The 19,092-nt window shown below is 40.4% G+C and overlaps 1 protein-coding gene across 1 annotated transcript in view; it reads left to right on the forward strand.

The window, feature by feature from the left end:
* Positions 1-19,092, forward strand: part of NME7 (NME/NM23 family member 7) — a 73,174-nt gene that overhangs the window by 52,432 nt on the left and 1,650 nt on the right. The window contains exon 11 of the mRNA XM_070750040.1: positions 4,694-4,801. Coding sequence (XP_070606141.1) covers positions 4,694-4,801 — 108 coding nt within the window. The remainder of the gene's footprint in view (positions 1-4,693; positions 4,802-19,092) is intronic.

The following is a 19,092-nucleotide window of genomic DNA, read 5'->3' on the forward strand; positions in this document are numbered from 1 at the left end:
GAGAGGAGGGGGGTCAGGATGTTTCCAAAGCACCAGAGGGCCAGGCAAGGAACAATGGATGGAAAATGACCAAAGAGAGATTAAACCCGGAAATAAGGAGGGACTTTCTGATGGTGAGAGCAATCAATCAATGGAACAGCTTGCCTGCAGAGGTTGTGAGGGCTCCAACACTTGAGACATTCAAGGGGAGATTGGACTGTCATTTGTCTGGAGTTATATAGAGTCTCCTGCTCGAGCATGGGGTTGGACTAGATCAGGGGTCCCCAACCACCGGGCCGCGGACCAGTACCGGACCACGGGGCATGTTGCACCGGTCCGTGGAGTCAGCAGCTGCCGGCCCTCATGCCGCCACCCCCCTCCCTCCAGCGCTTCGCCTCCCGCCGGGCAAGAGGCCTTGGGAGGCAGGTTCTGCCGGCCACAGGACGATGGATGGGACAGAGGGGCGGGAAGGACCGAGAGGCTCAAGCCTCTTTTGGCTTCTGCCGCGGGGCGCTTTTGCGTTTTTGGCTGGGGGGAGGCAGGAAGGCCAGCCTGACCCCCTCTCTCCAGCGCTTAGCTCCCGCTGGGCAAGAGGGCTTGGGAGGCAGGTTCTGCTGGCCACAGGACGGTGGCGGGAAAGAGGGGCGGGGAGGACCAGCACCCCCATGCTTAATCCCGCCCCCAACCACGCCCCTTTCCGCCCCCACTGGGCCATAGAAAAATTGTCTTGCTGAAACTGGTCCCTGGTGGAAAAAACGTTGGGGACCACTGGACTAGATGATCTACAAGGTCCCTTCCAACTCTAATAAATAAATAAAAAACATTTGTTCGTAAATGTGCATATTGGTCAGAAAATGATTTTTATTACGGTTTATTACTATCATATTTTTGAACGATCACTAATCAAGATAGTGATGCAATGAGAGTGGCTATCAGTTCAATATAATAGTTGAAAACAAATAGGAGACTCAATCCATCTAATGTAGAATGGTATAATGGAGTAGTGATAATCAAAACAATAATAAAAATAATGTTTAATATAAATACTTAGGAAAATAGGATGAAAAAGCTGTAAAAGTGATTTGCTGTTATTTTGTTTTTGTTTTATATGTTTTGGGTATGCTTTTTATATGTTATTTTTAAAGGAAAAAACGTAAAGATTAATTAAAAAAAAGAAAGAGTGGCTATAAGTTCAATAAATTTCTCAGATATGTAATTAAAAGACTCAATAATGCCCAGAAGAAGTTGTTTATATTTTGCTTTTGGATATTTTATAAAACTAAAAGGCTACAGAATCCCAAAACAGTTCCCATTAACGGAATCCCTAAAATATAAATACCAAATTGGAATCCTTTCCAAACTATTGCTACAGTTTATAGTGTTTTGCACCTGTTGTTTTCACCATCTGTATGACTAGATATTCTTCTCTTACTGATGTACTTTATTTTAAGAGTGGGGGTGATTACAATGACATTACATTGCCTGGATTTTTTTTTAAAGCATTTGCACGCCTCTGCTATGTATTCTGCACTAAGGAAACATTCCTGTGTGTGATTTTTTTTAAAGGCAATTGCTATGGCTGCAACCACATTGTAAGGTTCTCTCTCTGGCATTTTTATCATTGTGCTTTAAACCATTAATTAAACAGATTTCCCCCCCCCCCCATGCTTAAACAACCTAAGGAGAAATGTGGGTGACTGTTTGGTAGATGAATAATTTACATTTACTCACTCAGAGGTCTTCTTCTTTCTACTGCAGGGCAAGCTGAGCAGAATTTTGATCAGTTTATTTCCTTGCAGAGCTACAGACATGTGTCATTAATTTTTTTTTCCAGGAAAGGAGTAGATATCGTATTTTTTGGAATATAAGACACACCTTAGTTTGGGGAGGGGAGGAAAAGAAATGGGGGGATATTCTGCCTCCTAGCAATTTGCCTCCCAGCAACAGCAAACAGTACAATGTTTGCTGTTTATTTCTGTACATTTGTGCCTGACCCATAGAAATAGCAAAGAATTGGAGAAATATACATTATGGCAGTATATTAATGCCCCCAAATTTTCTTAAATGTAGTCACAATAACTCCTCCCAATTATTTAAATAGATTTACTCCAAACATGACTAAGTCAGGGTTTAACTCAGCTGCCTTATCTTAATACTAAAACAGGACACTTACATTTCAGACTATACTTGTACAGATGCTGTTAAAATTGATGTGGCTTTCTGGAAGTATACATTATTCTCTGCTATTTAAAAGAAGTTACAATAGCACTGGACCACTTCCGATCAAGCATTAATTTTAAAAAGCTTCTTCAGTTTATTAAGTTGTCTAGAACAATAATAAAGCAGTCTTTAAAAAAATAAGCATAATAATTTGAACATTCTACAAACATTTATAGTTATTGACTTACATCCTTGCATCCAGTTTCACAAGAAAATTAGCACAAGAAAATCAAAATCTGCCTCTCCCTTCCAGTAATTTGCCTCCTTGCAGCTTTAGTTTCACTTTCAGTTTAGCAGGTGGCCAGCCTGCTTGCAGCCTCAAATCAGCTGAGGGTGGGAAGCTGATAATGAGTTCCTTGGCTTAACAGGCTCTGTTCTGTTTGCTGCAAGGAAGTAAATTGCTGGGAGGCAGAGGCCAAAGGGTGAGGCTGGCTGGCTGGGTCATTATTCAGTGTATAAGACGCACCCAAGTTTTCACCATCTTTTGGAGGGTAAAAAGGTGCATCTTATACGCCAAAAAATATGGTAAATTGAATTTTTAATAGATTACTTACAAAATAATTTTCAAAAAAATCAGTGATCTCCAAATGCTTAAAAATATTGTAGGGCAACTCCACAACTGATCCCTTCTAGTTACCATTGGGAGAGGCATTGCCTAAAATGCCTCTAAAAAGTAACTTCCTTCTTCATCCTCCTTAAGAAATGCAGTTATGACTGGCAAAATGAAGAGCACTGAGATCCCTTGTAGGCTTGAGTGTCAGTACAAGTAGTCCTTGACTTACAACAGTTCAAAGTTACAATGGCACTGAAAAAAAGTGACGTGCCCACTTCTCACACTTATGACATGAAGGTTACAGGAAGCCCCCCCCCCAGGGTCATGTGATTTACATTCAGATTTATTTATTTATTTGATTTTTTATGCCGCCCTTCTCCTTAGACTCAGGGCGGCTTACAACATGTTAGCAAAAGCACTTTTTAAAAACAGAGCCAGCCTATTTCCCCCACAATCCGGGTCCTCATTTTACCCCCCTCGGAAGGATGGAAGGCTAAGTCAACTTTGAGCAGGTGATGCGATTTGAACCGCTGACCTACAGATCTACAGTGGCCTGCAGTACTGCACTGTACCTGCTGTGCCACCCCGGCTCTTGACAGCTGCCTCACATTTTTAACGGTCATACTGTCCTGCAGTCACGTGATCCCTTTTTGCAAACTTCTGCCAAGCAAAATCAATGAGAAAACTATATTCCCTTAACAGCCATGGAACTAAGCCGCCCTGCATCTTCAGAGAGGGGCGGCATAGAAATCCAATTACTTAATTAATTAATTTAGCAACTGCAGTGATTCGCTTAACAAATGTGGCAAGAAAAGTCAAAAAATGCAGTGAAACTCACTTTACATATTCCTCACTTAGCATCTTAAATGTTGGGCTCAATTGTGGTAATCAATTGAGGGCTGCTTGCAGCCATTCCAGTCATCTAATACTGAAGATTTTAGATAAGTTTGGCCAAACTGTAATTGCCAATCGCATGTGAAATATCTTTCAGCTACTGTGTCATGAGTTTTAATGTTTATTAAAAATGTATTTTTAATTCTCTAATACTTATTAGTACTAAACTATTTTTTTGTGTAATTTTATACTGAAGTGCTTATATGACAGACCAGACCAAAATGGATTCCCCTTTTTTGGCGGTGGTGGGGAGGGGACTCTTTATATTTGAAATGGACTGTCTACCAAGATATACAGTGATACCTCGTCTTACAAACCCCTTGTCATACAAACTTTCCGAGGTACAAACCCGGGGTTTAAGATTTTTTTGGCCTCTTCTTCCAAACTATTTTCACCTTACAAACCCAAGCCACCGCCACTGGGATGCCCCACCTCCGGACTTCTGTTGCCAGTGAAGCGCTCATTTTTGCGCTGCTGGGATTCCCCTGAGGCTCCCCTCTATGGGAAACACCACCTCCGGACTTCCGTGTTTTTGCAATGCTGCAGGGGAATCCCAGCAGCACACAAACGGGCGCTTCGCTGGCAACGGAAGTCCAGAGGTGGGGTTTCAAGGACTTCTATGTTTTTGCGATGCTGCAATTTCGCTGAGGCTCCCCTTGCTGGAAACCCTACCTCCGGACTTCCATTGCCAGTGAAGCACCTGTTTTTGCGCTGCTGGGATTCCCCTGCAGCATCACAAAAACACAGAAGTCCGGAGGTGGGGTTTTCCATGCCTCGAGGGAATCCCAGCAGCGCAAAAACGGGCGCTTTGGCTGGCAAAAGGGGTGAGTTTTGGGCTTGCACGCATTAATCGTTTTTCCATCGATTCCTATGGGAAACATTGTTTTGTTTGACAAACTTTTCACCGTACAAACCTCGTCCCAGAACCAATTAAGTTTGTAAGACGAGGTATCACTATATTGTTATATAAATTACTGGTTTTTCTTTTAAGTATGCAAATATCTTCTTCACTTTTCCTTCACATTTTCCAATTTCTAATTTATGCAGGAAATAGGCCGCTATCTCCGTCCAGGCACCCTCCGTGCTCGCTTTGGCAAAAACAAAATCCAAAATGCTGTCCATTGTACAGATTTACCAGAGGATGGACTTTTGGAGGTAAGGCTAAGAAGTACATTTTAAAAATGATACTAGATTGCAATTTGAAAAAAAATGAAATGCATATAGAAAATTATTGGAAAATTATTATTAATTATATTTAACATGACCAATGTTTTTAAATAATCCTCTTTCCCTCCGTGTATATATTACAGCTAGCTGAAATAGGGAATTTTATTTTGAATTAGCAATTTATATAATTATGCTGAATGTATCAGTACAGGGTATGCTCCTAATAATCCTGAATACATTGGTTATTCCATGTACCTTCTAGTTGGTAGGGTATAAGCAATAGTAGGGGTGTAATGTTCCTGGTTTTCTTAGGCTTGTCAGTTTAATTTTTTTAATTTATTTATTTGTCCAATACACAAAGAATAGGCATGCAGTATTACATATAAGGAAAAGATCTGAAAATAGGGGAGAAGATATATGAAAGGGAGGAAAAATATATGACATATGGGATAAGGGGAGACAAATTGGACAGGGGACGAAAGGCACACTGGTGCACTTATGTACGCCCCTTACTGACCTCTTAGGAATCTGGCGAGGTCAATCGTGGATAGTCTAAGGGAGAAATGTTGAGGGTTAGGGGTTGACACTACTGAGTCAGTTAATGAGTTCCACGCTTCGACAACTCGATTGCTAAAGTCATATTTTTTACAGTTAAGCTTGGAGCGACTAATATTGAGTTTGAATTTGTTGTGTGCTCTTGTGTTGTTGCGGTTGAAGCTGAAGTAGTCATTGACAGGCAGGACATTGCAGCATATGATTTTGTGGGCAATACTTAGATCGTGTTTTAGGCGTCATAGTTCTAAGCTTTCTAGGCCTAGGATTGTTAGTCTATTTTCGTAGGGCATTCCGTTTCGAGTGGAGGAGTAAAGGGCTCTTCTGGTGAAGTATCTTTGGACGTTTTCTAGGGTGTTGATGTCTGAGATGTGGTATGGGTTCCAGACAGATGAACTATATTCAAGGATGGGTCTGGCAAATGTTTTGTAGGCTCTGGTGAGTAGTGTGAGATTGCCGGAGCAGAAGCTGCGTAGGATCAGGTTAACAATTCTGGAAGCCTTTTTGGCAATGCTGTTGCAGTGGGCTTTGGCACTTAGGTCGTTTGATATTAGTATTCCAAGGTCTTTAACTGAGTGGGGGTTGGCTGTGAGATTTTGTTTATTCAGTTTGTATATCAGGTTTGGATTCTTTTTGCCGTTGTGCCACTGCGCAGTGTTCTGTGCATGTGCAGAAGGTAAAAGAACCCAAATGGTGGCATCTGGGTGGGTGGGGCCTCACGCTGCCTTTGCGACCAGCTCTCCGATGACCGACAGGCACAAGTGAACTGGGAGAATCTCACCCCTGAGCAATAGTATATTGTCTTGGAAATTAGTTTCTCGAATAGCGATCTTACATAGAACAGTATGACTATTCATGAAATAAATCTGAATTTTGGTAGCACGTGTAAAAATGCAAAAAAAAAATCCAAAATAACAACTGGTTGTCCTAACAACGGAGACCACACCTTCTCTACATTTTTGAAGAGCATAATAGGAAAGCCTCAATTAATCAAAACTATGATGGATTTTGGACACCTGTGGATCAATCTAATGTTATTACAATGCTATATTTCCTTTTATTTTTTTCTGATCTAACTTCTTTGATTAAAAATCTTTATCATTAATAATTTTTTTAAAAAAAACATTATTATGGTCATTGACTAGGATAGAAAGGTAAATTTTAAAATCTAAAAAGAATATATAATATTATTGCTGTGAGCCATTATACTGTTTCTTATTACTGTTGTGAGCCGCCCCGAGTCTACGGAGAGGGGCGGCATACAAATCTAATTAATAAATAAATAAATAAATAAATAAATAAATAAATAAATAAATAAATAAATAAATAAATAAATAAATAAATAAATAAATAAATAAATAAATAAATAAATAAATAAATGTTTTTTTTTAAAAACCAACAGACACACACGTATACACACGCAATGTACTGTATATGTAAATAAAACCATATGAAATATTTTAAAAACTTTATTAAAATATATAAAATATAAAAATTAAAATATGGTTAACTAAGTCTATCAATACAAAACTAAACTAATAAATCAAATACCCATTAAGTATGGTTTGAGGCATGGATTTTGATCACTGCTATGCAAAAACTTGGCAATAATGTATGTATGTTGTGTCAGTGTTTGCAAGCAGCGGAAAGGTTTAAAATTGTCTGGTGTGCTCTGTATTTTACCAATATAGTATTGGTGAGGTTAGTATGAATGGTTTGTCTTGAGATTATATAAACCTTTCACTTTTACTGGGTTATTTTTGGTTGCATTTTGCATAATGTTGCTTATTTCAAAAGGTACATGTGTATGTATATAACAATATTGCTACATTAACTAGAACTTAAAATAAATTTACTTTTGTATACCATAGGATTGATGCCGTAGAATTATTGTCTACCTATCTAGGCCAGATGTCCCCAATTTTATATATTTGACAATTGGTTTGGCTGGATAATTAATCCCCAAAGAAATGTCACGACTTGCTATGCTACCATAACTTCTTAATGTGATTAACTTAGTAGAGCTGGATTTTTCAAGCTTTCTAATTCTTTAATTTGCATTCTGTTTTAATATTGTAAGCTTGATATAGTGTTGCCTTATTCATTTAGCACAAAAAAAGGTGCTTTATGTATTATGTACAATACAGTGTTCCCTCGATTTTCACGGGTTCGAACTTCGCGGAAAGTCTATACCATGGCTTTTCAAAAATATTAATTAAAAAATACTTTGCGGGTTTTTTCCCTATACCACGGTTTTTCCCGCATCATACGTCATCGCCAAACTTTCATCCACCTTTAATAAATATTTTTTTAAATAAACTTTAATAAATAAACATGGTGAGTAATAATCTAAATGGTTGCTAAGGGAATGAGAAATTGCAGTTTAGGGGTTTAAAGTGTTAAGGGAAGGCTTGTGATACTGTTCATAGCCAAAAATAGTGTATTTACTTCCGCATCTCTACTTCGCAAAAATTCGACTTTCGCGGGCGGTCTCAGAACGAATCCCCCACAAAAATCGAGGGAACACTGTACTTCTTATCTTTCAATTACACCTTATCCAATACTGGCAATAAACGGCATAGTAATAACTAAAGTATTGAATAAATTCATTATTTGAAATTCTTTGCTGAAATAAATATGCAACATTCCCCTCTTACTTGCAACTTCAGGCAAGTCAGAATTGGTTCTATATAGTTAAAATATATTGTGGCATCACTATCATCTTCCAGTTTGTGATTATGCATTAGAAAGTCAAGTTTTTCTAGTTGCTGATTAGGCAAGCTTGTACTATTCTCACTAATAAAGAAGAGACTGATGGAAGTGAGACTTTTGTCCCCAGGATAGAAAAGCCATAGCTGTTTTGTACAATTATTGATTTAAGTGGTGATTAAATGAATAAGTCTGGCATGGGTCTTTTAGGGTTAACTTCTCCAAATGGATTGAATTTCTTTATGGGCTACAATGATTGCTAATAATTCAAATGGCAAGACAGCAAATTGGAAGTTACAGATTTTTCACAACATATATGATATGAGGTAGTGGTTTAACATGGCCCTGTTAACGTTTCAGCATTTCTCAGTGGAAATTAGTAGAAACACTCAGTCAGGTTCAAAATAAATTAAGATACATAGATGTGTCTGGTAAAATAGAGAATAAGTAGTGAAGTGTGTTTTCTGCTTGAGCAGAGGGTTGGACTAGAGCAGTGTTTTTCAACCAGTGTGCGAAGAAGGAAGCTCAGGTTCCGGTCTCACAACTTTTTGCAGAGAGAGTGTGTGTGTGTGTGAGAGAGAGAGAAAGAAAAAGAGAGAGAGAGAGAAGGAGAGAGAGAGATAGAGAGAGAGAGTGAGAGAGAAAGCTAGAGAGAAAGAAGAGAGAAAGAGAGAGAAAGCAAGTGTCAGAGAGAGAGAGAAAGCAAGAGAGAGAGAGAGAAGGAGAGGAAGGAAGGGAGAGAGAGAGAGAGAAATAAGAAAAAAGGGGAGGAAAAAAGAAATGAGAAAATGATTGAGACAGAGAATGAGAGGAAAGAGAGAGAAACAAAAGAGAGAGAGAAGTGACTCTTGATTTAAAGCATATGATAAAAGCACCCAAAGAACAAGAGAGAAAACCCCCCCCCCAGCCCTCATCTGTTTTTGAAAATGGTTCAAAAGTGTGTATACAAATACACACACAAGGGTGGGGAGGATGGAAAAAGAGAGGAGAGTGTGCCCCAGGATTTTAAAATGTAAAAAATGTGCCGCGGCTCAAAAAAGGTTGAAAATCACTGGACTAGAGCAGAGGTCCCCAACCTTTTTTGCACCAGGGACCGGCTTTAAGCTAGACCAGTTTTCCATGGCCCGGTGGGGGGGGGAGCTAGCTGTCAGCGGCGCCGTAAAAGGGGCGATCAAGAGAGGAATGGACGGAGGGTGGGAAGGAAGGAAGGAAAGAGGGAAGGGACAGGAACAGAAGAAGGGTGCAAAGGAAGCAAGGAAAGGTGTGAAAGGGGAGAGTAAGAGAGGAAGGAGTGAAAGAAGGGAATGAGGGAGGAAAGAAGGGAGGAAGGAAAAGGAAAGCAAGAAATGGAGGGAGGAAAGGAAGGAAGGAAAGAAAGAAAGAAGGGGGGAAGGGACAGGAACAGAGGAAGGAAGCAAGGAAACTTATGAAAGGGGAGAGTAAGGGGAGAAGGTAGGAAGGAGAAAGAAAAGAAGAAATAGAGGAAGGGAAGGTAAAAGAGAGAAAGAAAAAGAGCAAGAAAGAAAGCAAGAAAGAGAAAGAAAGAAAGAAAGAAAGAAAGAAAGAAAGAAAGGCAACTTCAAAGAAAGGCTCACTGAGCATCTCTCACTCTCTCTCTCTTTCTATCCCTCTTTCTTTCTTTCTCTTCCTTTCTCTCTCTCCTCTTCCTTTATCTCCTCTCTCTCTCCCTCTCTCTTTCTCTCCCCCCTCTCTCCCCTTTCCCTCTCTCTTTCTCTCTCTCCCTCTCTTGCTATCTCTCCCCCCTTTCCCTCTCTCTTTCTCTCTCTCCCTCTCTTGCTATCTCTCCCCCCTCTCCCTCTCTCTTTCTCCCTCTCCCTCTCTTTCTCTCTCCCCCTCTTTCTCTCTCTTCTTCTCACTTTCTCTCTCTTGTTTTCTTTCTGTCTCTTTTGCTTTCTCTCTCTCTCACTCTTTCTTGTTTTCTTTCTCACGCTCTTTCTCTCTCTTGTTCTCTCTCTTGCTATCTCTTTCTCCCCCCCTTTCTCTCACTCTCTCTTTCTCACTTTCTCTATCTTGCTGTCTGTTGCTATCACTCACTCTCGTTCTCCGTTCTTCTCAGCGGTGACGCGCGCACGCCCTGCCCGCCTCACCTTTGCGAGAGCACTTTCGCCCCGGGCTCTCAGCAAGGGGGTTTGCAGCAGAGGTGGGGCCGGCGAAGGTGATATTCAATGTTGGGGGCGCACAGGCGGTTGCACGCGCTCCCTATCTCCCTGCTAGCCCACTCGGAATATTCAAAATAAGAAAAGCCTTCGCCGGCAAAGGTTTTTCTTATTTTAAATACTCCGAGTGGGCTAGCAGGGAGATAGGGAGCGCGTGCAACCGCCCGTGCGCCCCCGACATTGAAGACCTCCGCTGAGAAAAGCCTTTGCCGGCATTTCCTCTCGGCGTCAAGGAGGCGCAGCGGCGGGCGGAGAGAGGGAAGGGGGGGCAGCGGCGTCCCTCCTGGCCTTGGCGGGCCGCCCGACCCTCCCCACCTCCTGCAAACGCGGCGGGCGGCGGGGGGAGAGCGAGGAGCCGGTTCCGGCGGGCGCGGGGCTTGGCTGGCTGGCGGGGGGAGCGCCGCTGGTGGTGCGGAAAGGCCGAGGGGGCCCTGGCGCCGCGGACCGGCTGAAAACCCCCAACAGCCTGGTGCCGGTCCACGGACCGGCGGTTGGGGACCTCTGGACTAGAGGACCTCCAAGGTCTCTTCCAACTCTGTTGGACGTGGGCGACTGTGGTCTGAAAATTTGGATTGGATGTTGTAGTTGAGCAAAGTAGTTCTAGGTTCAGAAGGATTCCTTTGATCATTATCTTGGATCTGTCTGGCAACTCAGTTAAAATATGCATGGATAGTGAGTGCTTTGACAAAAAGAAAGTATAAGAAAGAAAGTATACCTCAAAATTATGTTTATGTATGTGCATTTATTCTATAATCTGCACATATACCTCATACTCATTCATATTGATCATCAGCAAAGCCTTCATTATAGTCTGACCCTGAACTCTTGGCTTTTTCCTTGTGAAAATGATTTCATTTAGCAGAGCGAAGTTAATAAATAACTCTCACATGACTTATTTGAGCCGGAAAATAGGAGCAGGAATTAAAATGCTAATGTCGTTCTCATTATTAAACCATTTTCATTCATAAAAGTTGAATTGCTTCTCTATTTCTTTTTTTAGTCTCATTACACTAATGTCACATGTATTTCTAGATCATCTTTAGCTCAAAGACTATAATTAATATGCATCTTAATATCTTTTGGATAACATTTTCATTTGAAAGTAATTAATTGCCCTTTGAACACAATGTAGATTCCAGAAATGACTCATGATTTAAAATTTGAAATATCCAAAAGTAGTAATATTTGGATTATGTAACTATATCATTATTACCGTATATGTAACTGTAAAAATGTCTCCATATAATAAATCAGTTTAGATGATAAAATGCTACCTTCTTATACAAGAATATTCCAAGGCTTAGTATTACTGTTTAGATAAAAATAACTAATAAACTGGTGCAGTAGAGAAAGCCAAGTGGAATTGTAAATAGAATAGAATATAATAGAATTCTTTATTGGACAAGTGTGATTAGACACACAAGGAATTTGTCCTTGGTGCATACGCTCTCAGGGTACATAAAAGAAAATATACATTTGTCAAGAATCATGAGGTACAACACTTAATGATTGTCATAGGGGTCAAATAAGCAATGAGGAAACAATCAATATTAATAGAAATCTTACAGATACAAATAAAAGGTTACAGTCATACAGTCATACAGTCATAAGTGGGAGGAGAGGGGTGATAAGAATGATGAGAAAAAACTAATAGTAATATTAGTGCAGATTTAGTAAATAGTTTGACAGTGTTGAGGGGATTATTTATTTAGCAGAGTGATGCCGTTTGGGGAAAAACTATTCTTGTGTTTAGTTGTCTTGGTGTGCAGTGCTCTGTAGCGACGTTTTGAGAGTAAGAGTTGAAACAGTTTATGTCCAGGATGCGAGGGGTCAGTAAATATTTTCACAGCCTTCTTTTTGATTCGTGCAGTATACAGGCAATGGAAGGCAGGTTGGCAGCAATTGTTTTTTCCTGCAGCTCTGCAATATTTTGGAAAGAAGCCCTTTAAATTCATAAATTCCAAAAACTGTACAATTTTCCATGTAAATCAAAGCGTAGTAAGGCTCGCTTTTCTTTCACAGTAGCCTGGCATGGAAAATGGCAACAGCTTTTAAAGCTGAAGCGGATTTTAAAAGCAGCTTTCCAAAAGAAAGTTGGAACAACTTTTCAATAGGGGGAAATCACATTCCACAATGAACTATCTGAGCAGCACTTCTAATGTTCAACAGATTAAAAGGGGAGGGGTCCAGATTATGGGAGTTGGGGGTGAAGAAACAAAAGTCTTCTCTTGCAGGAGCAGAAATCTATTTGCATTATTGTTGTGGTTGGCTCTGGCCCAGCTCCTGCCCCAGGGAATGGGGAGGTGGATGCAGGGGAAACTTCAACATGTCATAGGCCTGTGTTATTGCCGACAGAGTCAGTTCAGAGTTTAGTTTCCTCGGATGAAGAAGAAGGTGGGAGTGACTTGGAAGAGGGGGGCTTGGCACACAGCCCAGGCAGTCAATCTCCATTATCTTCCATTGATTCGGATGAAGACGTCTTAGACCCACGCAAGGGCAGAATTATGCGTAGAAGAGACCAAGTAAGGACATATTACAGGAGACAAGAGAGGCCACCTGTGTTTGGGTGGGGCTCCAGTAAGTAGGGCTCCTGCTATAAATAGCAGCGTGTGGGTTTTGCCGTTGTGGAAGAATATCTGATCGCAGTTCTTCAGGAATCGTGCCTTTGTTTGTTGATTTTTCACGTCTTTGAAACCAACGCAGAGCAGCATGTGTGTGTCTCCCTTCGTTGGAAGAAGAAGGGGTGTGAAGTTTCTTCACAGCTGCTAGCTAAGTACTTAAAGACTGATTAAGGGAAATTGTACAGACTACCCGGTTGTTTTGAGACAATACAAAAAGAGTGCTCAGTTTATTTTGAATTTTGTGATAAAGAACATTGTTTTGAATTTTCAAACGTGGGTGTGTCTGAAATTTGTATCCTTGAATTTTCGGGAGGCTCCTACCAGAGAGCCCGGCAAAACAATTATATTTGATCTAGCCCTCCTTGTGTATCAATTAGATAGGCAGCAAGACCTTTTCAGATTTCAGATTAGAATCGTAACTTTTACTGGGCATAATTTTAAGACGATTCTAAATCTAAACCCTTTATGTAAAATGAAGGTAGAGTGAGTTCACCTACATCAAGAGAAATATTGAAATCATTTTTGTTTCCTGCAATTTTCTTTTTTATATAAAGATAACGCCGTGTGTAAATGATTAACTCTACAAAGTTTCAACTGGCTGGAAGCCTACACTTTCTTTGCCTAGCGTTCCATTATGTCATATCCTGAACAAAGGTCTCTCAGTGCTGTACTGTCTGTCTGTTCAGATGTAAGCTCCACTGAATTCAGTGATGCTTATGCCCACCCAGGTAAGTGGGTTTAGGATTGCAGCTGAAGGGTGCTGGTTACATATTAACTTCGGAGCAAGTGTGCAACCGAGTCTTTCAAGCCATTTGGAATTTATTCCTCTTTCCTCAGCAGTGCATTCTTATTAGTAAAACAAGAGAATCAATCATGTGAAGTGAAGCAATGCCTTGTCAGTCATGGGCTCTTCCTTCGTACCACATTTCCCCTTTCAGAGGCCTTTAAATCATTAATAACAAGGCCATTGTACTTCCCAGTCATCTGGTGATGTTGCAATACAGCCTTTCATCAAGGGCTAAAACTGAGCGGTATAATTCTATGTCCGATGCTTTAAATGTTCAGAGAGAAGAGAAAAAGGCAGTGGGGACTGTTTGATAGCAGTGTCCAACTCAGACCAACTCTCCCTTTTCAATATCCCTACTATTAAACGTTTTCCCATTCTGTTGTTTTCACTAATTGCTTCTGTAATTTCTGTTTCACTTTATGGCATTTGGGCATTTTGTTGTGGTTGTTGGGGGAAAGATCAGAAACAACGTGAGAAAATATTATTTTACTGAAAAAGTAGTAGATGCTTGGAACAAACTTTCCAGCAGACATGGCTGGTAAATCCACAGTGACTGAATTTAAACATGCCTGGGATAAACATATATCCAACCTAAGATAAAATACAGGAAATAGTATAAGGGCAGACTACATGGACCATGAGGTCTTTTTCTGATGTCAATCTTCTATGTTTCTATGTTTTTATGGGGTTTTTCTTTGCTTTTCTATTTGTATTGTTGTGATTACAATGCAATCTTCTTCTTTTACATTGATTTTGATAGGCTATTGTAAACTGTTCAAGTAAGGATAAAATCGTATTTGATTTTTTTTAGAAAAATGTAAAAACCGGCAATTCGGTAGAGATGGTGTTTGCTCATGCAGCTATTTCATATGCTTTATCATAATTTCTAATTTTGGTAGTAGGAATTAAAAATAAGTAAAATCCTTGTTTGCATACAAGAGATTCGTATTAGAGTTACTAAAAATATCAAAATTCCCGCATTTCAGGAAATGTCATTAAATGTCGTTAATTCAGCATTTGCTAATGTATATTTATTTCTTTATTTCTTTATTATTTATTAATTGGATTTGTATGCTGCCCCTCTCCGAGGACTCGGGGCGGCTATGGGGAGACCCCACTTTGGGCTCCATGTACTAAGGCTCTTCCTTTCCCCAAAATTGCTGGAATATTTTCTTTGCTTCCATCAGAACAGGTAGAAAAAACCTAGTTGACCTTAGCTGAACAAGATGAAAGAGACTGTGTTTTGGATTTACCAAGTAATCTGAGGGCTTGTAGGTTAGATTGGGCAGTTGATTTTTTTTTTTTAAAAAAAATCCTTAAAAAGAAACATAGGTATTTCTATAGTCACCAAGAGTTAAGCTCAATTTACAAAGCTTACTTTAGGGCTCATAGAGCAGATTTCATATTTATATGTCACCAAGACTCTAAGCAATTTACAATACAAGATTAAAACAATCAACAACCTCCTTACTCGAATGTCAGTGAAACGAAGCCAAGCTGATGCCTGGCCATCATAAAATCTCTACAGCAGCATTAATAATCAAGTTATAGAAAAAACGAACAGTTGTCTAAAGAGGGAATATTCATAACAGTCCAAATTCAGTAAGTAAGATGTAAGTAAGTAAGGTATTTCACAGTATAGAGGCCTTGTTGGCCTTTGGGTTAGTGTCCCCTGATTTCTTGTAACCATAGACATATATATGGGTGTCAGTGCAGCAAAGTTGGGTATCAATCCCCATATCATTTTCTGGGTTGGTTTAAAGGCAGATACATGTAGTCTCTATAATGAGTAAATCATTTACTGGGTTTACCAAGGGTTCTCAATCCAGCTAGCTGCACAACTGTATATCACAGCAAGCTAAGTAAAGGGCTTGCTTTTTTCCCTGGCTTCTGCCTGTGGTTCTAGTAGTAGTTGTGAGTCCAGCAGAACTTCTACAAACTTATCTCTTCAGGAAGAGGATGAATTATAATAGAATCAGTTTGCTCCATCATGGCTTTTTTGTATATCATCTTTTTTTTCAAAATAGTGGGAGTCAGTTTAATGGCTATTGATATGATTTGGGGAACTTAAAAAGCAAAACAAAGGTTACCATTCCTGAGCTAATGTGAATAGCTGTTGAAAGGGCAGAGTTTAGTAGAGCTCCCATGTTTGATCAAATTTATATCCTGCTTTTCTATTTATATAAAACTCAACATATAGCATACAGTATTCTTTAAAAGCTGTATGTATATTAAAATTGAACTCAATTTGATGACTTCCAAAAATATCGGAGTACATATCAGAAGTCTATTCTTCTGATGATAATCAGATTTATAAAGAGGACAGTGGTACCTCTACTTACGGACTTAATTTGTTCCGTGACCAGCTTCTTAAGTAGAAAATTTGTAAGAAGAAGCAATTTTTTCCATAGGAATCAATGGAAAAGCAAATAATGTGTGTGACTGGGGAAACCACAGGGAGGGTGGAGGCCTTATTTCCTCCCAGGAGATTCCTAGAGAGGCCCTACAGAGGCTTCTCCCCACCTTTTTCCTGCCTTGTTTCCTCCCAGGAGCTTCCTAGAGAGGCCCCACAGAGGCTTCTCCCTACCTTTTCCGGTTACATTTTCCAAGGCTCGGGTTTGTAAGTGGAAAATGGTTCTTGAGAAGAAGAGGCAAAAAAATCTTGTACACCTGGTTCTTATCTAGAAAAGTTCGTAAATATAGGAATTCATAGGTAGAGTTGCCACTGTATTTCACAGTTTATAGAAGCTGATAAGTATTGGAGAGAGACTGGCCAAGCCAGACAGAGGAGTCAAATGGGGAATTAGTTTAGAATTCCTATGTGGGCCCAAGAGGACAAAGCCTGACCCCATTGGATGCTGTTGGACCTTATCTAGTCTTATACGGGTGCAAATTGTCAGTTTCAGAAGATTATTGTCCATAGGCTTGAGCGATAAAAAGATAACAGAATTATTTAAGTGTCAATCTGGCTGTTCGCACCCGGCATTAAGAGGTACAGTCATCTTGTATAGGATGCTTCCAATTACCAGCTACCAAATGTGATGACATTTATTATGTATTGTTTATTTAGCATATTTATAGGCTGCCCAACTCCCGAGGACTCTGGGTGGCTTCCAACAGTTAAAAACAATTTCTAAAACAGTAAAAACATTAATTAATAAACCCCAATTAAAACATGTATACTTGCATGTGATTTCTTGATTAGATGATTGAGGCAACTGGTCCTATTTCAGTTCTCCATGTTATAAAATACTACTATTTTGGCAGTTCCTATAAATGCCCTCTGGTCACTATTTGTGCATGGAATTCCTTGACAATAGAATTCTTTGTATCCAGGGGTAAAATGCTCCCAGTTCCACATGCACAGAGGATTTGCACATGCACAGAAGTTAGAAGAACTCAAATGGCAGCATCTGGGCAGGTGGGCAGAACCTCGCAATCTTTTCACGACCAGCTCGCTGATGACTGAGAGGCACGAGTGAACTGGGAGCATTTCACACCTGCTTTGCATCATAGGAAAACGTGTAGTAGCTTTCACTTTTGTAGAAGGGCTGGAAAATCCTCCTCTGGATTAAACCCTTTATGCCTCCCTCCATTCCCACCCCTAATTAGGACACCTTATGGTTAGCATTACTGTGCTGTACCCGAGTACTGTATCCAAATATCCCTTGATTAGAGAAATAAACATTTTTTATATATAGGTGACTGATAGTCTGTTTGCCTTCTGTTTCACCAACTCTTCTTTTCTTGGTGGAATTGATACTTTAACCAAATCTATTTTCAGCTTCTTTGAAGAAACAGTAGACGCTAATGGATGGGTGTCAACAAACTCAAACTCAACCCAGACAAGACGGAGTGGCTGTGGGTCTTGCCTCCCAAGGACAATTCCATCTGTCCGTCCATTACCCTGGGGAGGGGGGGTACTATTGACCCCCTCAGAGAGGGTGCGCAACTTGGGCGTCCTCCTCGATCCACAGCTGACATTGGAACATCATCTTTCGGCTGTGGCGAGGAGGGCGTTTGCCCAGGTTCGCCGGTGCACCAGTTGCGGCCCTATTTGGACAGGGAGTCATTGCTCACAGTCACTCATATGCCCTTATCACCTCAAGGTTCGATTACTGCAACGCTCTCTACATGGGGCTACCTTTGAAAAGTGTTCGGAAACTCCAGATCGTGCAGAACGCGGCCACGAGAGCTATCGTGGGGCTTCCCAGATTCGCCCACGTATCTACAACACTCTGTGGCCTGCATTGGCTGCCAATCAGTTTCCGGTCACAATTCAAAGTGTTGGTCATGACCTTTAAAGCCCTACATGGCATTGGACCAGAGTACCTCCGGAACCGCCTGCTACCGCACGAATCCCAGCGGCCGATAAGGTCCCGCAGAGTTGGCTTTCTCTGGGTCCCATCGACTAAACAATGTCGTCTGGCGGGCCCCAGGGGAAGAGCCTTCTCTGTGGTGGCCCCTGCCCTCTGGAATCAACTCCCCCCGGAGATTAGAACTGTTCCCACCCTCCTTGTCTTCCGTAAACTACTGAAGACCCACCTATACTGCCAGGCATGGGGGATTTGAGACATCTTTCCCCCAGGCTTATTATAATTTATGTTTGGTATGTATGTACTGTTTGGTTTTTAATTATGATAGGGTTTTTAGTTTTTTAATATTAGATTTGTGCCATTATAATATTGTTTTTATCGTTGTGAGCCGCCCCGAGTCTTCGGAGAGGGGTGGCATACAAATCTAATAAATTATTATTATTATTATTATTATTATTATTATTATTATTATTATTTCCATAGAAGCTGTCCATGTGCAGTAAGGCGAAACAGAACAAATACTCCTTGTTTTCATATTTATTCAGGATTTGAATCCTATTACTTGTCCTCTCTTGCTAATATTTGAATATGTATTAGCCTTAGTTTTCTTCTTAGTTGTGAATGAGTTTGGCCGCTGTTTTGGAATTGCATGTGTGCGTTACTGTGTTTTGTCTCCTTCCTAGAGAGAAAGAAAATGCTTCCTTATGGAGCATTTGGACATGTGACAGCCAGTTAAATTGTTACTGCCCTCACCCTTATTAGTTATTGTTGTTCTTTGTCAACAAGGTTATTGACCCTGTAGCTATTATATACTTCTCATTATTGCATTTTACAGTTATCTTTTTGCTTATCACTTCAGCCCTCAGGCTCTATCATCATGCCTAAGTGTAGTAACCTTTTTGTTTTTTCACAAAATAATTGCATTTTTAAAAGAAATTGTAATGGCATTTCACCACAGTCTGTCTTTGCTATGGCCTACATTTTGCTACAGCATCACTACAGCAGTTTCCATGGTTTGGATATTCATGAAAATTATGGCCATCCTCCTGGCAAGAAAGCAACTCTTCTCCAAACAAAGGGGCTTCCATTCAGAGATTTGCAAATTGGATCTCCGCCT

The sequence above is a fragment of the Erythrolamprus reginae genome, chromosome 4 (genome assembly GCF_031021105.1).
Source record: "Erythrolamprus reginae isolate rEryReg1 chromosome 4, rEryReg1.hap1, whole genome shotgun sequence".
NCBI classification, from domain to species: domain Eukaryota; kingdom Metazoa; phylum Chordata; class Lepidosauria; order Squamata; family Dipsadidae; genus Erythrolamprus; species Erythrolamprus reginae.